The sequence below is a fragment of the Leptodactylus fuscus genome, chromosome 9 (genome assembly GCF_031893055.1).
Source record: "Leptodactylus fuscus isolate aLepFus1 chromosome 9, aLepFus1.hap2, whole genome shotgun sequence".
NCBI lineage: Eukaryota > Metazoa > Chordata > Amphibia > Anura > Leptodactylidae > Leptodactylus > Leptodactylus fuscus.
The window spans coordinates 70227720-70253437 of record NC_134273.1 but is presented as its reverse complement, the minus strand read 5'-3'; the positions used below and the strand labels follow the sequence as shown (position 1 = coordinate 70253437).

Sequence of the window (25718 nt, the reverse complement as noted above, 5' to 3'; positions counted from 1 at the left end):
AGCCTCAGTGACAGAAGATTGCGTTCCACGACTCAGTTGTAGACGTTATCTGCGGTTCAAGCCTCTTTATGGACAGTCATGTCAACCATGTGAGATTTGGAACGCAAAGTGATCCATCCTTTCCTAGCTGACAAGCGGTGTGTTCTCTCAGGTGCTGCTGTCTTGTCACTTGGTACAGGCATGAGGAACAGCTGACTCTGAACCTCTTGTATCAGCTACTCTGCTTCTTCAGGTTACAGGTAGTCAGAGGCTCAGGTAAATATGACAAGTTTTTCTTCCTGCTTTATGTAGCAGTGTCTCTATGTTTTACACTAATAACAGTAATACCTTTTATTTATATAGCGCCAACATATTCCGCAGTGCTGTACAATATGTCGGGTTCAAATACAGACAGAAAGACACATTACAGAGAAATAGTCACTTCACACAGTGGGACTGAGGGCCCTGCTCACAAGAGCTTACACTCTATGAGGAAGAGGGGGTGACACAAGAGGTAGCAGGGGCGGCATTGCTTATACAGGGGGTCAGATAATTCTGTAATAGAGGTGACTGTCATTACACAAACATAAATCTGTATGAGCCGTCACCAGTCGTGTCCTGTAACATGTGGATGGAGCTTGGACATATAACATTAGTCTGATACGGCATCATATCATGTGGGGTAATATGGGAGCGGGGACAGAGGAGGGTTCATTTTGGGGATTCTAATTACAATACGGAAGGGTTTACATTAGGAATTGTGATAGGCCTGTCTGATAAGATGTGTCTTTAGTTTGGACTTGAAACTGTAGAAATTGGGAGTTAATCTGATTGTCCAGGGTAGAGTATTCCAGAGAAGTGGTGCAGCTCGGGAGAAGTCTTGTATACGAGCGTGGGAGGTTCTGATGATAGAGGATGTAAGTGTTAGGTCATTGAGTGAACGGAGAACACGGGTTGGGCGGTAGACAGAGATGAGGGAGGAAATGTAGTGAGATGCAGCATTGTGGAGAGCCTTGGGGATGAGGGGGATAAGTTTATATTGTATTCTGTAATGAATAGGCAGCCAGTGTAGTACATTGTTATCTTAGTTTAGTAGGTCTTCATTATAAAAGTTCAGTAGCATGTTGTTGCCCCCTGTCATATATAAACCATGTATAGTTTGACATAGCATCTCCTACTGTAAGTTGTAGGAATGTTACAAGTCTCCAAAGCGATCTCTGACCATATAAAAACACAGAAGGGACTTTGTAAAATTTGTGACATATTGCAGACGTTATGACGTGTTTTTCGTTCCTCCATAGGAATACATGTACACGAGGCTTCATCTATGAGCACACCATAGAAGATTTCAGCTGGTGAGATACTACAGTACATTACCTGACTACTCTATCTCTGCATAGGAACATTGGGAAAAATAATTTGCTTAAGTGGAACTGAGATGCAACCAGTCCACATGATGAGCGTATGCAACGTCACTGACCTGTGAAGTAGAAGCAGCAATCACTTGAGTGCTACTTCGAGCAGCCATTGTACGGAGATCCCTTGTGTTAAGTCTATACAGATCAGGTATTTTAAGGATAGGTTTATACGTGTCCAAATGCATTTTTCATGGGGCCACGGAATGGGTCAATCAGTATCTGATCTGTGGGGGTCTAACACTTGGACCCCACACAAATCAGCAGTTCTAGCAGAATCTAACAGGGATCTTGCTGGTGTAGATTGTAGATTTAGGAACCATTTAGACCAGTTTTATGGCGTAAATAATAACAAATCTGATGGGCTTTGTGGCTCTGCCCAGGCCATGTCCCCCATACAGGGGGTGGCGGTGCAGGCTTTGTAAAGGAGAAATAAAAAAAAACTTGTGCAAAAATGTGACTTTTTCATGCTTATATGCTTATAAGGCATAATAAATCTTCCCTGATAGGTCTCATCATGTCCAAAAATCCCCAAACTATTAAGCTATAAAAAAATATTTATTCCTTATAAGTCTCTGCAACATTGTATGTAATATAAGTGAATGGAGTCACATTCATTGCTTAGTTGTTGGTGATGCAGTGATCTTTGGTTGTGTGATGGCTGTCATTTGTAGTTCTCGCAGGTTTTGGTTACATTTTTTTGTGTGTATATATTTTTTATATTTAAAGTTGTTAACTTGACATTCTCTTTGGTACCTCCTAAATTTTTCAGTTTCATGGGGGAAAAAAAAGACTTGCATCTTTCTGTGCCTTAATGCACAACCATAACGCTTGTATTTTATTACTTTGATTACTGAATAGATTTCCTGGGTATCGTTCACCTCTACACAACTCCCAAGAGCCATGACGGCAGAAGACCTCCAAGCACTCGTAAATAAATTTGTAAGTTTATATATCTAGCTATTTTTTCCATGAACTCTAATGGCCTTTTGGTGGTAGGTGTTCTAGGGCTAAAATACTGATGGCCTGTCCTTATGGCCCCCACTGTTTGACATGGCAGAGCATCACTTCTGTTCCACAGGTTAGTAACGTGTATCATTGAGTCATGTGGCCTGTTTTCAGCTCAGTCCCATTCAAATTAATGGGACTGCGCTCTGCGATATCAAACTCCGTTCCTATACAATATGTGGTTCTGTTCTTGGTATGCGGTGAACAGGCATTGTCCAAATGCTGTCTCCTCTTCAAACAGCAGTTCATTGGGGGTGTCAATCATAATGGTTGGTCAGCAATACTTAAGGCCTGGGAAACCCTTTTAATAATCTATTCTGTATGCTTATTAGAAATATGTTAACTATAAATCTGGACATATGAGGAATTGTTATGTTATTAACATTGTTTATGCTGATGGATCTATTCTTGATGAGTATATTTCAAAGAGAACGTGTCTTGCCTCACATGTCTGTTTTCAGTATGTACTTGTATTCCCCATTAAATTCTTGAGCCTCTAGAGTCCTAGTACGGAGGCAGATGGCCCCCTCCCCCCTCCTAGGACTCTAGTACCGGGAAGCTGGCCCCTCCCCCCTCCTAGGACTCTAGTACCGGGAAGCTGGCCCCTCCCCCCTCCTAGGACTCTAGTATCGGGGAAGCTGGTCCCCCCCCTCCCCCAGTACCGGGGCAGCTGGACTCTTCCCCCTCCTCTTTTTCTGCCCCTTCTTTCCCTATGCCTTCTAGTCTTCTCTTTCTTCCCTCTTTCTTCTATTTTCTTTTCACGTATTGTATTTATACTCCTTTTCCCTTTTTTATTGTTTTCTTATCATCTTATATGTACAACCTTATTGCACTTTATGGTATATTGGCAGGACGCCCTTGTTGATACTTGGATTCATATTATTATTAAGATGCTGAGACATGTTTGTATTTTCCTTACGTTGATCTTCTTATTGTTTTCTGTATTTACTACGTGGATACGATGTCTGTGTCTCTGCTATAAAAGCTAATAAAACAGATTATACACTATAGACTTCTCGTGCCCTTCTTCTGTTATTCCCCTGAATAAATTACCAACCCGGGGTTACCATTCCCCTTGTCATAGAGGCGTATCTCTAATCCGTCCATGTTGGGCTGTGTAGGGTTACATTACCAAATCATCAATTTCTTTATACATTTCTAGAAAGAATAATCATGTAATAGCACAAAGCAACATTCTAAGAAAAAAGATCCGGAATTGTAATTTTTTGAGAAATACAAGTATTTCCGAGAACAGACGTATCAGGAGAAGTAACATGAATATTTCCAAGTACTAGGTGTTCATATCCTAATAAACTCTTCCCTCATGTGTGCATATAAGGTAGATACATGAACTACTTAAAGAAGACGCCCATGTCCTTCTAGATGTGCAGTATTATATAACGCGAGAAAACCAACAGTGCTCTGAATTCAGCGCAGTGTCAACTTTCCCAGGATGAGCCCTATGCTGGAGATATCAATGCCGTTACAGGCCTTACAGCTTTCAGTCTCCCATTCTTCTGATCGCTGGGGAACCACTGTTTGGGCACCCAGCAATGTGACTCTGACCCCCTATCCATGGGAAAGTCCCTAAGATCTATGACATGGGGCAATGATGGCGAACCTTTTGTAGACCGAGTGCCCAAACTGCAACCCAAAACCCACTAATTTATCACAAAGTGTCAACATGACTATTTAACCTTAATACTTTGCGGATCCACAATTGTAGACAGTTACGGACGGTCTGTAATAATATCACTGGTCTGCTATAAAACAGATACAATGTGATGAAAATTGTGAAGGGCCCCCACACAGTACAATCTGCTCCACAGTGGCCGATACACAGTACAATCGGCTCCACAGTGAGTGTAATCTGCTGCAAACTGGCCCCACACAGTATAATCTGTTCCACAGATGGGTGCCCGCACAGAGGGCTCTGAGTGCCACCTCTGGCACATGTGTCATAGGTTCGCCATCATGGACATAGGGGATATGTTTTATATTTGCCAGCTGTAGAGACAGTAGTAAGGAAAGCTTGGCCGTCACTTTAATACACTGCAGGTAATTTGTTCTCTCTATGCATATTTATAACTTCTTTGTGGTTAATTAATATTATAATCATTGTTTGGAGTTTGACAGATTTTATTCTATTTTCTTTCAGCAAAAACTTTCGGAAGAAGAATTTAAAGAAGAAGACACCAATGTGTTCCTGGTCTACTGTCAGAAGTGTTTGGAGGAAGAACAACCAGAAGTCTTATTGGATATAATCAAAGATGAGAAAAACCAGGTAAGGACACAACCCTGGAAATCCCAATGCGTAGTATCTGGGAATATACACCCAAGTGAGTGCACTGGAAAGTTAGAGGAACAGTAACCACTTCTGTATAGGAGATCCCATAGTGATCAGCTGGTTACCACAGGTCTGTGTCCCTGTGTCTGTATTATATGCATTGCAGGACTTCACAAACCTTGACAGTCACTGTCCCTTATGTGGCTCACAATCTGAGTTCCTTACCAGTATGGCTTTGCAGTGTGGGACGGAAGCCACAAAACAGCGACATAACATACAAGCACCTTGCAGATGTTGTCCTTGGTCGGATTTAGACCCAGGACTGCAGCGTTGCAAGGCTACAGTGCTAAGCATTGAGCCACCATGCTGCCATTATAACAGTCTATTGCACTTATCCGTCATAGGATGTTGGGAGGTGGCACTTTCCATTTGTATGGGAGATCTGAAAATAGCAAAGTAAGCATGCACCAATGTTTTTTTGGAACTTCCATAGAAGTGTGCGATTATAAAAGTATATAGTCATAGTGCATTGTGTGTCATAGTATGAGGGGCAGGCAGCTCTCAAGGAGGTGTAACAGGACCTTTGCATAATAAAACGGTCCTTTTACCAACTCTAACAAGTCCAGCCCTTTCTATCACTTAATGGGTGCTGCTCCATTGATTCCTACCAGCTTTTTTTTTCTTTAATCCCCACCATTCCTGAACAATAGGTGCTTTTAGTTTTGGTGCCTGATAAACTATTTATACTCTACTGTCAGATGGGTGGCGTCAGGCAGGAGCAGACAAGGGGGCGTGATTCAGAGCTCCAATCATAGACCGTGACAGAGCTCAGAATCGCACCTCTTGTCTGCCCCTGACAGTACATAGCCTAAATAACATATCAGGCACCAAAACTAACAGCAGTGATTGCTCAGGAATCAGTGGAGCAGCGCCTGTTATCAGAAGCTACAAACTGGAGGTGGTAAAGGTGGTGAAAGAATACAAAAGGCCGCTAATGGTAAAGCATATACATGCCATGAAGCTCGGTGTAAGTGAAGATGGCACTGAATTGTTGTTACTGGCCTGCAGGCTGCGGCCATTGTGATAAAGTGCCCGGACATGTGGGATGCGATGGGTTTAACCACCAGTAACAGGTTTCAGTTCACTCTTCATCTTCAGTTCAGTTTGAGACATGAAGAGCTTAGCTATAATCCCGTGGCACAGACATATGTGCAGATCTGCTCTTCATGCCTTGAGAATCCGATTATCTGTCTAGAGATGACATTCTGGGTCCTGAGGAGACGATGAGAGGAAAATACCAAGACAATTTATATCAAATAAGATAGATAGATAGATAGATAGATAGATAGATAGATAGATGTATTAATCCAAAAGAGACTTGACCTATGGCACAATGACCTTGCACACAATTGCAGTTACATAAAAAGACATAAATTGGCAACTAGACAATGACCGGTAATAAATAAATATCACACATATATATTATTATTATGTATGTTTATTTAGTTAATGCCACTCTCTTGATCGGAGCATTTCTCGTATCTCTTTGCAGCCACTAGGTGGCGTTTGTTTTCTTCCTCTGCTCCTCCTATGCAGGGATCCATAGAACAGATTGTATGACTAAAGCACAGCTGTTTCCTCTAAGGCGCCCAGATAATCGCGGCATCACAGCATATATATAGCAAGTCAATGAGCCAGTAACTGCTTGGGAGATCTGGACTAAACTCACGCTGGCAAGAGCATGCTCAGTGCGAGGAACAGAAACCTTCTTTGACATTGACAGACTCTATAAACCTTTCCAGTCATTGGATCTGGGTTATAATTTCATTTATAAATGATCCAAGAAATTATTACAGTACATGGATCACTGCAATGTGTACAGCAGCCCAGTGATAAGGGAAGTTAGACTGTGACTAACTGCTTTTGGAAATCGCAGCATGTCAGTTATACCTACAGAAATGCTGGTAGTTTCCCCATAGGTAGAATTGAAACAAAGTCCACAGAGGTAATCTCCAGGGGGGGTGACACTTACATTTTATGTTATTCTCCCACCAATCATGATGGCAGGGGATCTATTCCCCATGTCTGAATGGAACCACATGATGGGCATGTATATCCAGATATTACATTTATACATAGGTACAAGGGACTCCTGATGTGATGGGGTTCAAAGTGATCAAGCCCCCACTAATCAGACAGTTTATTCCATATTCAGAGGATAGGATAACTTAGAATGACCTCAAATGTAACTTAAATTACCCCCTGTATCACAAACTGCACATATACACGTTTCCCTGTATACCCATCTCTACAGGGAACATACCAGGCCCATGCATAACCCGAAACAGTCACTACCATATGCCTAATATGAATTATAGTCACCAGTCCTCTCAGAGCCCACCCCTAGAAGGCAGCTAAATGGGCACCCTGTAGACCATGAGAAGGTGATCTTACCATAGAAATGCATATATATATAGCAATATATCAGAGTAGATGCTTATGAAAGTCTTCGAGTCCATTGTGATAATTCCATCTAATGTACGTTTGGAGTCTGGAGTGCGAAAATAATCACGTGCGCCTTGTTTCAGGTCCTCATCAGGAATATGGGGTGGAATCTCATTGGCCCCATTACTAAGTGTATGCAGAGCTGTGCACTGGGAAGTGAGAAGGAGAGGGGCTGCTTACAAATAATCAATGGGTTGGTACAGGTGAGTATTAGGCCTCCATTTTTGGGGGAAGTACAATTCGGATATGCAGCATGACCTTAAACAGAGCTTGTATGTATCCTTGAGAAAATAATCATAACTAGAAGGTTTTGGCGCATTATTATAGTATTAGAGCCATGCAACCAGTGGGGTAACTAAAGTCTTGTGGGCCCGGTGCAATATTTTGTCCGGGGCCCCTACCTCATCCCTACAGTGAACTATTGATAGTGATGGTTACGGGTCTAAGGAGTTTAATCCACCTTAGTGTGGTTAGGGGGATCTGTGGGTCTCCTTGGTTTATACTGATGCCAGAACTTAGGGGCCGCCTAAGCCTCCTGGGCACCCCCTTAAGTGACGCCTCTGCATGTAACATCCCCCTTTTTGCAGTTGCACCCAGAACAGTGCTATGGAGTTTGAAGAAAATAAATTTGCATTCCTTTTCCTGGAATTCCCCATAGAACCTGTATGGATCCCTACATTGGTCTATGGTGGTCCCTTAAAGGGAGTCTGTCACCAGGACCCAGTATATCCATCCAGCCCCGCAGATAGATAGGTTTGGGGTAACTCGAATCAAACAGTGTTTTCCCCTTATGAATTGGGGCCTGTTACTGAGAGATCACTGTTTTGTTAATATGCAAATGAGCTCTTTGGACTGTACCATTAGTAGTCGCAGTATAGGGGGGTCAGTATATAATATTCATTACGATTTCTTAAGAAATAAGAGACGCAGCTTGTGCGGGGCCTTCATGCTAGATGTAATGTTATCTGAATACCATCATTTTAGAAACCGGTGCTGTATCTTAGTATTTTTAGGTTGTTGGTTCCTTTCACAACTCTTATTGTACCGGTTCTATTGCCTTATAGTTGGAAATGGCCATGTACTAGAAAAGGAAAATCATTAGAAATGGGGCTGAACATTGTAAAGACTGAGCTGCTCCTGACGGTCTGTGCCATCTGGCGTACATCAGTACCAGACACCTCGGTTACCTTGAATGTCCCTCATGAAATTATTAGGCAGTGAGGCATGAGGTGGTGACACGTGTCCGCTGCACCTTGCGAAAATGCTGGGGTGTGCCCGGTCTGCTATATGCCAGAGACTAGCTGTGTCTATGTCAGGGTCTGCTCTTTTGTATAGTGTATATTGCATTATATTGGGCAGGGTGCAATGTGATCAGTAATATAACCCCATTGTAGGGTCCCGTCTGTAATGCTAATCTCTGTTATCCTCCAGTTGTGCAATCCTAAGGAGGTCTTGTTGGGAATCCTTGAGCAGATTGATGAAGGTGCTGGAGATCAGATATCTCGTATCATCTTGCCACTTCTTCAGCCGCTGCAAATAGGTAATATAAGGTCATAATGTTATGTCATCTTATATTTGTTCTCACCAGCGGAGATGTAAATGGGAATCCTTGGGTTGTTATAGCAGCTGAAGCTGTGAACACTGGTACAATATAAAACATCTTACCTGTGGTATTATTTGACTTTTCAGGATGGGCGGCCATGTTTGTGTATAGAACACTAACGCCATATCTGGCCATTGTATGACTTGAATATTGTCATTTTAGCAACTTTCCCCATCTGCAGGCTCTATCTGTAGTTTGCAGTTCTCTCTGACCTGTTGGTTGGAAAGTAAGTGCCATACACTGCGCACAGTAAGGAGGACTGTCTTCTGTTTTTACCCGGGGACATGAGTAGTACCAAAGGTGTTACCAGCTGCTTATCTCTTCCCACTCTGCTAATGTATACATGACCATGGGAAGAATATGCAAATCTGTCTTCCATGATGTAATCAGGAAGTCAGCTGCCTCAGTGTTGCAAACCAATAGAGGGCGCTCACTGGAATGTGCAAGCCTGTCTTCCCTGATGTAGTTAGGAAGACAGAATTCCAGTGAAATAACCCAATAATGGCTGCTCCCTTTTACATCATGCACGACCTTCCAAGAGGCCTTTGTTTTGCAATGACGCTGGGATTATTACCAGGTATAGTCTCTCAATCGAGGACGGCTGTTTCGATGTACTTGCATCTCATCTGCTCGATGTAGAGAGGACTAACCTGGTAGAGGTGAGAGGCATCAGAATTACATTACATACAGTATATGGTTAGCATTAGCACCAAAATATATTAATTAAAGAATCCATATTTTTATAGGTTAGGGTCACATCTATTGTACACGTTTCATTTCCAAACCAACTGGGTTGTGTACATATAATCCTATTTTATAGCTTTCTGCTATACCTTTGTGTGTCATATACAACTTCCCAATATGACCAGCAGTGTTCAGCCATTGAAAAGATTTTATTTATTTTTATTTTTTTTTAAGTCCTTCTGAAACTCGGCAACAAGAAATCGTACTCTGTGGGTCTGTCTCTGTTCACCATCCATTCCCGCCTGTCATGTCTGCCGGTGCCGTACACCAGAGATCAGATGCAGGAAGACCAGCATTCGCTATGTCAGTGCTGTTTGGCCTTGGTCCAGTTTGCTCAGCCTTTCATTGATTTTGTCTCACAAAGCATAGACATTTCTAAGGAACCAGATGTCCAGGAGATGCGGAAGGAACTGCTGACATTGTAAGTATAGATATAGCGTAACACTGAAAGAAATGCAATGCAAAATAGTGGATGTAAGTGTGAACCAAGCCTATACTGATCGGAGGCTGATAGACATGTCTACGGGAGGGGGGTGACTTGTCTCTGAACAAGTATCTCGTATATGGCCACCATTACCCTTTTATGTTCCTGCTTCTTCTGCTCTGGTCCTGCAAAGTTATAACTTTTGCACCAGATGATGCTGTCTGACATACAGTACTGTGCAAAAGATTTAGGCCACTGTGAAGAAAATGCTGCAAAGTAAGAATACTTTCGCGTGTTAATGATTTACAATTGTTAATTAACAGAATGAAACAAATGAAGAAAAGTCAGACAGTATTTGGTGTGACCGCGCTATCCAGCACCTCCATACATAGACCTCAACAGTAATAGCACCCTGCAGGCCAGGGCCTGTCTGCACCCAATATTAGATGAAATATGGCATTAGGTAGGATGCAATCGAAATATAGGCATCCACCCCTCATGGATTGTAGGTGCGTGAATGGGTGCTCTTTAGCACCTGTCGCCTATAGCAAGGGCTTGTCTGTGTCCAGCACAGAGCCGTGTTTCATCTGGTATTGGGTAGCTGACTTTTGTCTGTGATATGTTTTTTGTATATTATGTGCTTTTTTTTTTTAGTAATATGTCTGGGATGACACGAAGAGACAGAAGGATTGGGGCAAGCCTATATCCACAGAAGATCTGGGCTTAGTTCTCCAAGATGGCGGGAACAACCTCCCTGCCGAGATCCTTCAAAACTGTCAGCAAGTACCGAGAAGAATTCAAGGGAGGCAAAGGGCGGTCACACCAAATATTGATGTGATTTTAGATTATTTGTTCATCCAGTTTTAATTTTGTTAATTGACGAGAATAAAATATTAACACTTCAAGTTCTGAAAGCCCATTCTAACTTTTTTCTCCACTTGCCTAAAACTTTTGCACAGTACTTTATCACCACTATTGTGGCAATAGCCTCACTTTTTTCTGGGACGGAAAGATTGTCCTGTTCAGTTCAGGATGCTAACGCGGTTTTGCCATAGTAGTAGCAGCATCATGGGGGGTGTCAGAGCATTCAGACCCCCGTTGACTATGATTATCCTGAATTTATGGGAAACCCCTTTAAGCCAGTCCTAAAGCTCCTTCCTGATATACTGATCTTGTATCTGCTGTTGTGTTAGTTGTTTCAGTTGTTTGACGTTCCCTCTGCTCAATGCACAACTGGACCCGTTACCCGATGATGAGGACGATAATCCCTTCCGTGTCTTTGCTAAGGAGATTATAGTAAGTAGCAGATCCATCGTTTTATTCCTCTCTTCTGTACAGCATTAGAGTCAATGTAATACTTCTTCTTATTTCATGAATCTTCTCTTTTGCTTCCATGTTCATGTTCTTCTGCCTCAGTTTATTAGATGGCACAGATTAGGACTTTATGCCCTGATACATTTCTGTGAATTTCTAAATTCAAGGCCCAGCAAACAGTAGAATCCCGGGCTTTGATCTTCCCTTCTATACTCTGTTTCCTAGGTAATCCTGATTCTTGACGTAAATGATATGCACCAGTAGAATTGTGCGCGATAAACTTTGTTATGCTAAATGACATCCGTAGAGTGAAATCCAGCGTAGATAAAGAACGATCATTTGATGGATTTCTGCAGCGACGGAAAACAAGCTGTAATAAGAACAAAGACTAAAAGCCAAGTTATCCATCAGATCCAGAGACAATGGCGACAAACTTTACATAGGATTACAAGAAACTTTGTAATCTATCTTATCAGAGAGGAAGGGTTCTTACTGCTGGTCTTGCTATTCCCAGTTTCCCCTCCATTTGCTAAAATGAGTTTCACTGGGAAAATCACTGCTGTGTCTGTCTGAAGACGGACTGCAGGTCACATGACCCAAAGGGGGAGGGAGTCTATTAAAGTCCAGGGAGAAGTACCGTATTTTTCGGACTATAAGACGCACTTTTTTCCCCCAAAATTTCGGAGGAAAATGAGGGTGCGTCTTATAGTCCAAATGTGGGACTATATGGGTAGCCGCGCTACTGCCACCGCTGGTTTTCTTCAGCGGCAGGAGCGTGACAATCTGTAGGCCCCAGCAGCTAAGACACTCCCCGGCATCCGCCGGTCTATTACAGCAGATGCCGGGGACTATCTTAGCTGTCGGGGCCTGCAGATTGCCACGCTCCTGCCGCTGAAGAAAACCAGCGGTGGCAGTAGCGCGGCCATGCTGCAAATCCGCTCCTCCTCTGCAGGTCCCGGCAGTTAGTTAGCCCCGGGGCCGGTCCCATACCTTTAGTGATGCAGGCCGGCTCCTGCACGGCGAGGCCGCAGGAGCCGACCTGTTCCAATGACAGCCGGGAGCCTAATGAAGGCTCCCAGGCCTGTCATAGATATATATTACTATCGCGGCTGGTCTATGACACTCCTCGATAGTAATGTATAGAATCTCCCATAGACGGCAATATACTTGTATTGCCGTCTATGGGACTTGCAATCAAATGATTGCAGGTTCAAGCCCCCTAGGCGGGGGAAAATAAAATAGTAAAAAAAAAAAAAAAAAATTAATAATAAAAAATAAAATAAATAAAAGTTCACCTCCTTTCCCTAGAATACATATAAAAGTATAACATTACTGTGAAACATATACATTAGGTATCCCTGTGTCTGAAAATGCCCGGTCTACTAATATTTTTATGTACAGTGAACGTCAAAATCAAAAGTGCTAAACCGCATTAAACATTTCCCAAAATGGTATAACTAAAAAGTACACCTGGCCCCACAAAAAAAAAAATGCCCTATACATCCCTGTACAGCTGCAGGGTCACCTGTCAATGTGGCCTTGCAGCTGTTCTAAAACTACAACTCCCATACATTAAATATTTTACCATTTTTTTGCCTGAAAATTTTTTTTCCCTATTTTTCTCCTCTAAAACCTTATAGTCCGAAAAATACGGTAATTCATTTGTCTGGTCTGGGGGGATTGCTGATGATCTGGTGACGTCATAACCTCTGGTCATGTGATCCGACCTCTCCCATTAAAGCCCGCCCCCATAGCCCAGGTAATTAATTACCTTCTGCATGTGATTGGGGAAGTGGGGGGGGGGGGGGTATTGAACACTGCTTTGCATCACATGATCCAGGGATTGTGACATCGCCAGAACCTATGGGACCAGGTAAGTAAATTACTGCTCCTTGGACAGCCCCGTTAATTCCAGGCTTGACAATTTCCCTACAGTGAGCAGGACTAGATTCGCTTCTCCAATTGGGATAAAAAAGGAAGCCTCAGTACAATATATTGCAGAATAGGGATGCACAGTTTTGTTTTTGTTTTTTTCTGTTCCAAGGGCCACATAGTCCAGGTGGTTGTGGGCTGCATAGTGTGGCATAGCAGGTTATTCACCCCTGATAACAGTGATGGGAGCAGTGGCGTAACTAGGAATGGCAGGGCCCCGTGGCGAACTTTTGACATGCCCCCCCCCCCCCCCCTCAACCGACACCGAAGACCTCGACCGACCCCCTCCTCCGCACTCTATTATGTCCCTTAGTAAGCCCTGCACACAGTATTATGTCCCTTAGTGGCCCCTGCACACAGTATTATAGCCCATAGTATAGTATTAGACCCCAGAGTATAATAATCGGAGACCTGGGGGTATAAAAACATAAAAAATTACTGTTTCTTACCTGTCCCCCGGCTCCTACGCTGTCTTCTCTGCTGCCGTCCTTCTTCTATGACGTTGGACGTCACATGACTCGGGAAGCAGGCTGGGTTCATGTGACGTCAGAGACGTCAGACAAGTATGAAGGAAGCCTGGCAGGATCGTGGAGAGGTAAGTAACAGTGTTTTTTATGTTCCCTTACCTCTCCCGGTCCGACGATCATTATACTCGGGGGTCTGCAAAGACCCCCGAGTATAATGATAGTATTTGTGGGGCCTGCGGTGTCACTTACCAACCCCAGCCCAGCCAGGATCGGCAAGTAAATAGGGCCTGTAACGGCCTATTAAAAAAACAAAACGCAGCGGCTGTCATTGGACTCCCTAATGTCCCGGGCCTTGTGGCAGCTGCTTCCGCTGCCTCTGCGGTAGTTACGCCACTAGATGGTCCAGTAATAGATTTCATTTAGTTACCTCTTTCATTTTCAGGGTTTCCTTGTGTCTTTGGGAGAGTCATTACCCAGAATGTTTGTCCAGCGTGGTCACTCTGTCCAGAAAAATGACTCTGAGGAGTCCGTTCCTGAGAAAGAGACCCATACAGCCGAGTCTTTGGCCTGCCTTTCCTACCTCCTGTTTGTCCACCATATTGGAATGGACAACTTTCCTTTTGTGTTTGGGTAAGAAACAAGTTTAACGTTTTAGATTAATTCTCTTCTGACACCACCATTATTTTTCCTTACCCGTCTTCCAAGAGCCAGAACTTCTTTACTCTTAGCCATATGAAGGTTTGATTTTTATAGGACAAGTTATATTTTTTTTAATGTTTCATATAATGCATTAATGTGATTTAGTGGTGACACACGGACAAAACACACACAAAACTGAAAATGGCGGAGAGAAAAAATCCTCCGTGCGGGACCTTTCTCTCTGGCGATTTTTGGCTGTCTCCTTATCATGGGGATGGGGAGGCCATCGGAGGTGGGAGGGAGTTTGTGCTAATTTTTTCTTTTTTGACACATGCTAGCGTCCACATACTTTGGTTTTGTGATGATTAAAGTCATATGTATTTCTCTGCCAGGATTGCTCTGCCTTGGATCATGGGCTGTGCTTGCTATTGCTTTTTGTGTGACACCAGTGATAAATGGGCCGCACTTTCTTACATTTAGCTAAAAAAACTTAAACATTTTTTTTTTGTTTAGGCCATCGTTTTTGGTAAAGTCTAATATGGAACACATTGATGTACTGTTAAAAAGGTAATAACTTGTATTGCTTTCATATGTTCTAGCCATCTTGTGGGTTAACCCTTAAGTACTATCATGGTGTCTATCATACACCACTACCATAGACCTATCATTATGATAGAAACCATGATGGTACTTAAGGGTTAAAATCTGGTTCCGTCTGCAGAGTCGCTTTGCATTCAGGAGCAATGTATGGCCGGTCACAGCTTCCACTTTAGGTAGTAACTCATCATCCATGGTTAGAGGTTGCTGGCCACTAGAGATGATGACCTGTGGATAGGTCAGCAATATCAAACTTACATTAGGGACTAGAAAACCCCTTTAAGCGAGTGATGCTCATTGTACTGTAAATTGATACAAGGGCAGAGATCAGTCAGTGTGGGGTTAAATTAAACAAAATGTGACATTTCCCATTCTTTCTTAGTTTGCCTTATGGTTTTAGGACTTATTTAATTGAGAATTTTGGCACGATGTAACTTGAATTTTGCTTTTTACCTTCTCTAAAATTTCTTTCCATTTCAGAACTGAAGAGTCCTTGTTGTCTAAAGGGTTGGTAAGTTGATTCAAAAACATCTAGAAAAGTTGAACAATCCCCAATTTACATGGTCTGAATTGTATTTATGGTTTCAGGATTTACTGGAACACAGTTTAGTAAGAGTGGATAGCGAGAGTCTTCCTGAGGACGTATTAGGTGTCACTGCAGTCAACCAAGTACTACAGGTGAGCAGAATGCCAGGTTACTGTATGATACTAAAGTTACTGAAGGCTTATATACACACTGACACAGCCTTTACATCCTAAGGCTAAGGCCCCACAGGTCGTAATCGCAGCGTTAAAGTGCTGCAGTTCTTTCCGCAGAGCTTTTAAGAGAAAGTTCACACAGTTTTCCTCTGCGTACTTTCTCTTAACATTATATCTATGGGAAAGCCACCGGCATTTCCATAGATATAATTGACATGCTGCAATTTGCAAAGCCGCATCGGCTTTGCAAATCACAGCGTGTCCACGCTGCGATCTTTTTCGCAAAGTGGGGATGGGATTCGCATGAATCCCATCCACTTTGCCTGTACTGTACAACGCCGCGATTTTTCCCGCGGCGTCTCCGCTGTGGGCAAATCGCGGCGTTTATGTCCCGTGGGGCACCGGCCTAAGGCTGAGGCTCCACGTTGCGGAAAAGCAGCTTTTTTTTTTGTTGCAGAGTTTGTTTTGCGTTTTTTTGAGCCAAAGCCAAGAGTGGATGGACCAGAAGGTAGAAGTATAAGAACTTTCTTTATATTCCTGACTCCTTTTGTAGCCATTGTTGCAACAAAATCTGCAACAAAAAAAGTTGCGTTTCTGCAACATGGGGCCTTAGCCTAAGGGTCTGTTCACATGGAAGATAAATTTGTGGTAAACGTCCGCCTCAAATTCCTCTCTACTTTCCACCACGGCTTTCATTCACTTATTAGTCCAAGATGAGTGAGTCTGATGAGCTGAGAGTCTCTCGACCCTGTGGCCAAATCAGCCACGGAATCTGTGGGAAGGTCGAGCATAATTCTTCTTATTTAAGTCTCCTGCTTCCATCTTTGCCCTCCATTGTATTCCTTGGTAGGCAGATTCAGGGAGGAATTTTGCACAGATTTTGACTTTCGCACCAAATTCTGCCATGTGACTATACACTAGTACTTTGTACCACATCTAATATAATCCTACATATTCACATTTTCTGCAAAGAACAGTCCACTTTTAAGCCGGGATCACATTGGGTTTTTTGGTCAGGAATTTGACACGGAATCTCATTTAATCGAATTTAATGGGTTCCTTTTTCCACAAGTGGCTTGTTCCTGCTCGTGGGAAAAAGAAGTGACATGCCCTTTCTTGAGATGGATTCCGCGGCGCGACACTTCTACCCCGACTAGGCCCATTCATTTGGGCCTAATCCGGAGCGGAATGCCACGACTGGATACCGGTGCACCGTTTTTATTTGGACTGGATTCTGAGGCGGCCCCTGTGTCAAAATCCCCCCCCCCCCGTGTGATCCCAGCTTTAAGAGTATGTTCAGATGTCAGAATATGAGAATTGAGGCTGATTCTTTCCCAAAATCAGTGGCAGATTTTGCAGAGATCAGGACATGATCCCATGAAAGATCACAGCCGGTATTCCATGGGGAATACAAATATTATTATATTTACTTATAAGTTGCCATTGTTGGCAAACCCTTTAACCCCTACGACTAGTTGTCTTTGTACACAAGAATCCATGTGTATTGCCGTCTCTTACGTGTTTGGATAGTATTGTCGGGGTATTATAGAAGTGGTGTATTGCGGTGGATTTTCAGTGTCTATGATTATACTTCCATCTGTTCATGAAGGTTGTTCATCATTTCTTTATCCCGCTCTTCTTTCAGGATTTAGTGAAGGTGATGACCCTTTGTCCTATTGAACATCTGGTAAGACAGACCTGCTGACTTATGGAAACACTGAAGTGACCCCTGCTGTCAGATTACAGTGTCATTATCTCTCTGGTGAATCTCTGGCTCTTTTTATAGAGAAAGAAGAGTCTGGCAATGTTACAATTACTGATTGACAAGTTTTGTGTAGAAGGAAAATACAAGTTATTCAGGTACGACCATAGACCAGCTTCCACGTGAGATCTATATACCCTGCATTGTCCTGTGTAAAGGGGTATTCCACTAATAACACTTATACCCTATACACAGGATAGGGGATCATTGCTGGGGGTCTGACTTATCATAAGAACAGGGGTGTCTGAGTGTCCTGTATGTATGGAGCAGCAGTGAGTGCCATGTCATTCACTTCTAAACGCTGTACTCTGCTATCCCCATCAGTCACATTGAAGTGAATACACTGCATTGAAATGCGGCAGCCATTGATCACTGCTGAGAGGAGCAGAAGGCGGGGGAGCGCCCACCTCATGAATACCGTAGATGCAGAACTAGAGGGCTGCTAGGCTTTTAATAGACAAAAAGAGTTGATAACTTCTCTGATACTAAAGCTAACCTGTCTCCATACTGTGCTGCGCTTAAACGGTGCAGCATACATTGACTTATTTTGCATGAAGGTAGTGATAAAGCCACGCTCTGGCCAAATGTATTATGTCTCAGCCCTGTGCCTAAGAACGGTCCCCCGACTTATCATGTGATCACCACACTCACCGGCCAATTCACACACTAACCACTTTTTTTTTACATAAGGGTTGGTTCACATCTGCGTTGGTATTCCGTTCGGAGAGAGTCTGCATGGGGATCCCCTGAAGGGAATACCAACGCAATTGCAAGCGCTGTGCTGTAAAAGCACATGGATCCCCATAGACTATAATGGGGTCCGTGTGCTTGCCACGCGCTGCCGCACAAATCATGTGGACAGGAAAGTAATGATGAACTACTTTCCTGTCTGCAAGATCCCTGCAGACATCTGGCGGCAAGCACACAGATCCCATTATAGTCTATGGGGTCCATGTGCTTTTACTGCACCAGCGCTTGCACTTGCGTTTGGTATTCCGTTCATGCAGACTCCCCCAGACGGAATCCAAATGCTGATGTGAATGAGGGCTAACTCTGGTACAATCTCATAGCCTTGCATAGAAATCAGGGACTTCAGGTGGGTGTGTGAATTGGCAGGTCCGTCCGCTGATCACATGACCACTGCGGGGACTGATCAGAGGCTGAATAAAGTGATTGATGCATCTGGTGAGTCCCTCATTCACTTTACACTTGTATGTCTAATAAATCTAGGGCTTTAATAGCCATATAAACTATTGTGACCACTGTTTACATGTGCTGGCTATTAGTTATCGCTACTATTTGTTGATGTAATAATGTGCTGCTTTCTGTTCAGATGTCTCTTGAAGATCAGCAGTCATGCGGGCGTGGAGGGTTACATCATACACAACATTAAGAATCAGATAGACTCCGCTCTAAAGGTGAGATGAATCAGACTGCACCATTGTTAGCGTGCGCATCTCATTACCAGCCGTGCTGAGTGAGTCATATTAATATTAATATCCTACAGAATTATAGACAGATATTCAAAAACCTGAGCTCCCTCCGGGCCCATCCGGCAGTAAAAGTCAGGAGAATCGTAGTTGATGTTTTGCAAAAAAAATTCTCTTTGATTATTGTGAGATTCTGGAGCAGCAGCATACAGATGTTGCAAGCATTTAACGCGTTCCATACCATTCAATTCAATGGCATGTAATGCAAGTTAATATGTGCAACATTGTATCTTATGGAGTTCCAATTATACAGAAGAACTGCAGGAGCAAGCTCTAGAATGGTTTTCCTAAATACATTGTAAATCCAATTCTGCTTTTAAAGGGCAGCACAGAATGGCAGGGTTCATGCCCCGGGCTGCTTCTATCTATGCAACAGTGGAAAAAAAAATCCTGCTCCCTGTAGTTGGGAGGATGGGGATGTGGAATTTATTTATTTAATTTGAGCAGAGAAAAGTACAAAATCTTGATCATGCAGAACCCCTATGTAACAGGGTAATGTGAAATGTGGCTCCCCCACTGGATACACTGCCCCATTGTCTTACATTGTCTAGAACTACTTGGATGCAGAATCTTCTGTGCAATATATTTAGATAAACATCTGTATATATGTGTATACGTGAGGTGCATCTTCATTATAAACATTTTCTCAACTGAAGGCAGAATGGACCAGAAACAGTTATAATAATAAAACTATGTATTTTTTTCTGCTTTTTGATGGAAATTTATTAGGCAGACTCCCAAAACCGGTGGTTCCTGGGGACGCGACTTACTCCACTGCTGCACTCCGCACTTTCACTTTCAGAAGGAGCAGAAACCGATCTTCTTCAGACCTCTGATCGGTGAGAAACGTGCGGTGAAGTATAAGACATGAAAATTCTGTTCTAGGTTCTCTTAATCTTAAAGAGGACCTTTCACCACTTTTGGGCACAGGCAGTGTTATATATTGCTGGAAAGCTGACAGTGCGCTGAATTCAGCGCACTGTCGGCTTTCCCGATCTGTGCCCGCTGTAAAGAGCTTACGGTGCCGCTACCGTAGTGCTCTATGGTCAGAAGAGCATTTCTGACCATTAGCCAGAGACGTCCTTCTGCCTCGCGGCGCCTATTGCGCTGTGCTGTGGAGCCGAGAGGAACGCCCCCTCTGTCTGCTCACACAGCTCGTCCATAGACGAGTATTATCAGGAGAGGGAGGGGGCCTCCCCGCTCCACAGCACAGCGCGATAGGCGCCGCGAGGCAGAAGGACGTCTCTGGCTAATGGTCAGAAACGCCCTTCTGACCATAGAGCACTACGGTACCGGCACCGTAAGCTCTTTACAGCGGGCACAGATCGGGAAAGCCGACAGTGCACTGAATTCAGCGCACTGTCAGCTTTCCAGCAATATATAACACTGCATGTGCCCAAAAGTGGTGAAAGGTCCTCTTTAAGCTCAATTCACATCTGCGTTCGGGGAGTCTGCCTGGGGACCCCCCAAACGGAAACCTATGCACATAAAAAAGCAGTTACCTAAAGGAAACCCGCGGACCCCATAGACTATAATGTAGATTCCACACAACACTTGAAGAGAGAAAAGCGCTGCTGGCAGGACTCTTCTCTCCGCATGTTTTGTGCAGAAACCACAAGGACCCCATTATAGTCTATGGGGTCCATGGGTTTCCCTGGTAACCGCTTTTTTTGTGTGTATAGGTTTCCCCCAAGCAGACTCTCCAAATGGAAACCCAAATGCAGATGTAAACTGGGCCTGTGTCAGCAGCCACAGGAGCACTTGCTAAGAGTCATACAATCGCTCACCCATTCAGCAGTACATGGACACATAGGACTGACTCGCAGGCAAAAAGAAGATCCTACATTATTATGTTCAGAGCACAAACAAAATCCATGCCTAAGACTTGTGTGTTCTGAGCAGGACATTGCCCTTTGTCATACTAAGAACATACAAAGCTAGGCCAACCATGGCATGACTTCTTCTTATAGTTCACTGTTTCCTGGCACTGTTGATATGTATACCCCTCATCTACACCCCTGCCTCACATTACAGAACATAGTAACACCCAATGTATTTCTTAGATGTCTTCAAAGGTAACAACAAAAAATAAATTTTTGTTTCTTTTATCCGAAATTTCACTTAAAGGGGTTTTCTTGTTTCTAAAATTGATGGCCAGACAGGCCTACGTCCTACGCATGGGACTCCTGTAGTTCACTGGTACCAAGCCAGCGCAGTAGAGCCGTGCCGCTCATGTGGCAACCTGTAGCGGCGAGTGCACGTACCATAGACCCCTGCAGATCTGATAATGATAGCTTATCCTGAGGATTGGCCATCAATCTTAGAAACTGGATAACCCCTTTAAATACTTTTTTTTTTTTTAGACGCTTGTGTATAAGATTCTGTTTTTTTCCCCAGAATAATGGCTTCGCTAAACCTTCTAAGGTACTTGGTTATTAAAGACGATGACAATGAAGTAAGTATACCTTGCTGTGGCTCGTATAAGCACGTTAGTTTCCTGATCTGTGTCCCCTATATATTTATATGACAGGGGCGCAGAGAGTATATGGATACTCAGAGCTTACTAGAGCAGCAGTGCACACCCCGACTAATGGAGACGGATCACTAGAAGAGGATGACATGCTCTGGCCTCTCCTCCATGCTCTTTGGAGATCCATCTTTATTAGTGTCCAGTCTCCAAGGATTGTTCATCCCTCTGTCCAATATAAATATACATATATATATATATATATATATATATATATATATATATATATGTGACATAAGAAATCCCTAAAGTAAACTACAATGAACAGAAACCCCACAATTTAACTATATTAATATGTTGCAGGTGGATTTGTTTCTACGAAACACTGGACATAGAGATATAGTGTAGTTGACATAAAGAAATGGACATGGCCATGTCTAGCCTGTAGAAAATTTTCAAGGTATATTTACAAGAAACAAAATTGAATATAGGTCTAAAAGCACTGAAAATGATATAGCAGGAATAACAGGCGGTGAGCAGACTGCAGTAGGGCTGGGCAGATGTGATTTTCTGGCAATAGGGTTATATAATGTAAAGGAAATGGCTTTAATCTAATGGAAACAGTGATAACAGCAGAATACATAGGACTAAGCAGATGTAGGGTGGTCACACAGTGCAGTACTGAATTGTTATTGTGCAGGGCCCTAGGCATAATGGGGGGGGGATTTATCAAGACCGTTATTTAGTATACAGATCATGATAATCCCTGCACTGCTTTTGATGCCCCCCTACTCATAAATGAGAAGCATTCATCTTTATGTTATTATTGGTGCAGAACATTAATAAATGAGCCTTGTATTTTCTTAGGTTTTGCTCACATCTGTGTTGGAGGCTCTTATAGGCTCTGTCAAAAAATCTGGATAAATTTGTGCAACATACTGAGCTATTGCGTCTGGTAAAATGATAGAAACCCATTGAATTCCATTACATCCAAATGTTTACCCGATTTTCTGCAGTAGATTAAACTGCTGTAGCGTGATAACTTATCCCAGAAGATGACAAAAAGTCATTGGAAAAATATTGTCTTTTGTTGTCTTCTGTTATAAGATCTCACACTGCATTCGGGTCGTCGCTGGTACCGCTGTTAATGGGATCCAGCAGGTGCCATTGGTGTTCATCATTTGACAGATCTGACTGCCATTGTTCTGTATCTATGACCGAACAACAAAAGTAATGCAGATGTGAACAAAACCTAAGAACGGGTAAGAAACAGCATGATATTGGACAGTATGATTGGGTGAGAATTCACATAGGAAACTGATTTGCATTGCAATTCCCAATTCTATATTAAGGGGGATGGCCATTTTCAGACCAATAGTAAGAGACAAATGTTATTGTTTATATTGGAAAATTCTACAACTTTTTATTATACTAGAGATGAGCAAGTAGTATTTGTTCGAGTAGGTATTTGATCGAATACCGTATTTTCCGGACTATAAGGCGCACATAAAAACCTACGATTTCCTCAGAAATCGTAAGTGCGGCTTATAGTCCGGTGCGGCTTATATATGGATGGAAGCGGCGGCAAAGTCTGCATGCCGCTTCCATACATACATAAAAGGCACCGTAAGGGTGCATTCACACTACAGAACGCCGGCGTGTATCACAGCCGTACACACCGGCGTTACAGCAGGGCTGCCGGACACTTCCTATTCATTTCTATGGGAGCCGGCGTGCGAGCGCTCCCCATAGAAATGAATGGAAAAAAGCAGTCCATTCATTTCTATGGGGAGCGCTCGCATGCCGGCTCCCATAGAAATGAATGGGAAGTGTCCGGCAGCCCTGCTGTTACGCCGGCTTGAAACAGAACGTGAAACTTACCCAGCGGTGCAGGGTGGGCGGGCATTCAGGCCTCCTCTTCCTCCGATGTTCCGTCCTTCTCCTCCGGCGCTCGCTGATAATGGCCGGGGCGCATGCGCAATATCATAATGCTTCTACTACGGCTACACATGCGCCCAGGCCATTATCAGTTAGCGAGCGGCGGAGGAGGAGGACGGAATATCGGAGGAAGAGGAGGCCTGAATGCCCGCTCACCCTGCACCGCTCACCCTGCACCGCTCACCCTGCACTGCTCACCCTGCACCGCTCACCCTGCACCGCTCACCCTGCACCGCTCGGTAAGTTTCACATTCTGTTTCAGGCTTTTATTTTAAAACAGGGGGGGGGGGAGTTTAATCTAACTTTTACGGTTGGGCTCTATCAGCCTGATTTTGCTGATAGAGCCCCTCCTCGCCTGCCGAGCGCTTCCAATAGAAGCGGCTGGCACGCGGGGGGTTAAGCGGCCGCTGGCAAAGTCTGCCTGCCGGCGCTTTCAATAACATATAATGCGCACCGGACTGCGGCTTATAGTCCGGTGCGCCTTATATATGAACCGAGACGGACTATAAGGCGCTCATGGGCAATACGGCTTATAGTCCAGTGCGGCTTATAGTCCGTAAAATACGGTACTATGATGTTTGAAATACTCGTACTCAGTCGAATACCATGTGGTAAATGTAAAAGGCGTTTACCGCGTGGTATTCAACCGAGTACGAGTATTTCGAATACCGTAGTATTCGATCAAATACCTACTTGAACGAATACTACTCGCTCTTCTCTATATTATACACTTTCTGTATAAATTCATCACCATTTTCTCTTCTCACTGTAATTTATTCTGCTTACTCCCACTGGAGAAAATCCGGCCATAGTCATGTGATATACAGTCCATGGTCATGTGATGTATACACAGGTGTACAGCTTGTTACCAGGCAGATATCTAATTACTGTGCTGTGACTATAATGAGCTGTGCATCTGTGCGTCCATCCATCACATGGCCACGGACTGCGCATCACATGACCACGGACTGAATTTTATCCACTGGAAGTAAGCAGAATGAATGACAGCAAGCAGAGATCTAGAAAACTGTGAGGGATTGATACAGAAAGTATATTACAAGATTGTGTAACTTTTTATTCTACAAACTATAGCATTTATGTTTCAATATAAGTGTGAATATGGCCAATCCCTTTAACCTTTTATTGTTTTGGCTTTGTGTAGACAGGCGTATGGTCCGAGCTTCCTAAAATCGAACAAGACTTTCTAAGGCCGCTCCACACGGGGCTGAATATGTCCAGGGCGCATTACGAGGCAGAAATAAGAAGCACAAATGAGAAAAAGAAAGGTGAGAAATGAGTCACGTTGTCACTAACCAGAGTGCGATGTGCGGTTTGTGTTTGAGCTGCTTCCACTTAGCGAACAGAATAGATCATCTCCCCTGACATTCAGACTTACATATAAAACATGAGTCTTTTCCCTCACAGGGTCCCACGCTGCGAAGCCACTTTGTACAGTAACCGCTGGGGGGAATAAGCTACCTGACATGACTCCCGAGATGCAGCTTCAGGTGGGTTGTGTTTGTTCCCCTACATTGGCCGTATTTTTCGGCACTGCACTTTTACCTCGGAGTGATGAGTGTGGTCTAGATTCTTCCCAGAACTGTGTAATGTCATTGCGCTTATCTAAACAACAGTAACCGTTCTTGACATTTTAGGTTCTACAGTCGGCTCTTTTCACATTTGATTTAATGGAAAGTGTCCTCGCCAGAGTTGAAGAGCTCATTGAAGTGAAGCTAAAATCTGCACCAGAGGAGAAAATTGGGTCAAGTAAAGATGTTTAGTGTTTCTGTTCTGTATTTATGAGGAAGTTTTAGGCAATAAATATTTTACAAGCTATAAAACTTAATTTTCATGAATAGACACATTCATGGTTTTTTTGTAGTAAATCTCATCTTCTGACGAAGTCTCCTCACCTCTGGTTTTTCTTTGGTTGTTGCCTACTTTACTCACATTGTTTTATTAAGAGTGTCTATTATTCTCATACATCTTAAAGGGAGTCACTTTGTAGACATACAGGAAAAAAACAGATTTGTACTGTTATGCAAATGAGGCTGTTGGCGCACTGGGGGCGGGGCTTGGGCCCCCTGGAGCACTGCATTTTGCCACTCAGACCCCTACCAGCTCATACCTGCACTACCCTGTGCAGTGAAACTTGATCTTCCCACTGTATGGCAGCACCCATCTTACTTGAGTGGTGCCCCCAGGACTGAAGGCCCGCCCCCAGTGCACCAACTGACTCATTTGCATAAGACAAGTTGTTTTTCCTCCAACTCTACAAAAGTGACATACATAACAAAGATATGGGACAGTTTAATATGTCTGAGGGAGGTGATAGACTGCCTTTAATGTCAGTATACATAGATTTTTGGTGGGATCCAGTAACAAACTTAAAGGGATTCTACCATTAAAACACTTTTTTCTGGTTGATATGTAGGAATAGCCTTAAGA

At 43.4% G+C, this 25718-nt stretch overlaps 1 protein-coding gene across 1 annotated transcript; it reads left to right on the top strand.

Moving 5' to 3' along the window:
* The first annotated feature begins 80 nt into the window (after positions 1-80).
* On the top strand, positions 81-25111 carry GLMN (glomulin, FKBP associated protein). Its single transcript, XM_075286565.1, has 20 exons — positions 81-255; positions 1281-1334; positions 2256-2336; positions 4561-4686; positions 7278-7397; positions 8626-8734; positions 9716-9962; positions 11159-11261; positions 14121-14308; positions 14831-14884; positions 15395-15425; positions 15503-15592; positions 17259-17300; positions 17400-17473; positions 18709-18793; positions 19595-19704; positions 21263-21320; positions 24433-24556; positions 24696-24778; positions 24926-25111. The coding sequence occupies exons 3-20, from the start codon at positions 2298-2300 to the stop codon at positions 25049-25051; spliced, it is 1809 nt and encodes a 602-aa protein (XP_075142666.1). The 5' UTR covers positions 81-255; positions 1281-1334; positions 2256-2297; the 3' UTR covers positions 25052-25111.
* Positions 25112-25718: the final 607 nt, after the last annotated feature.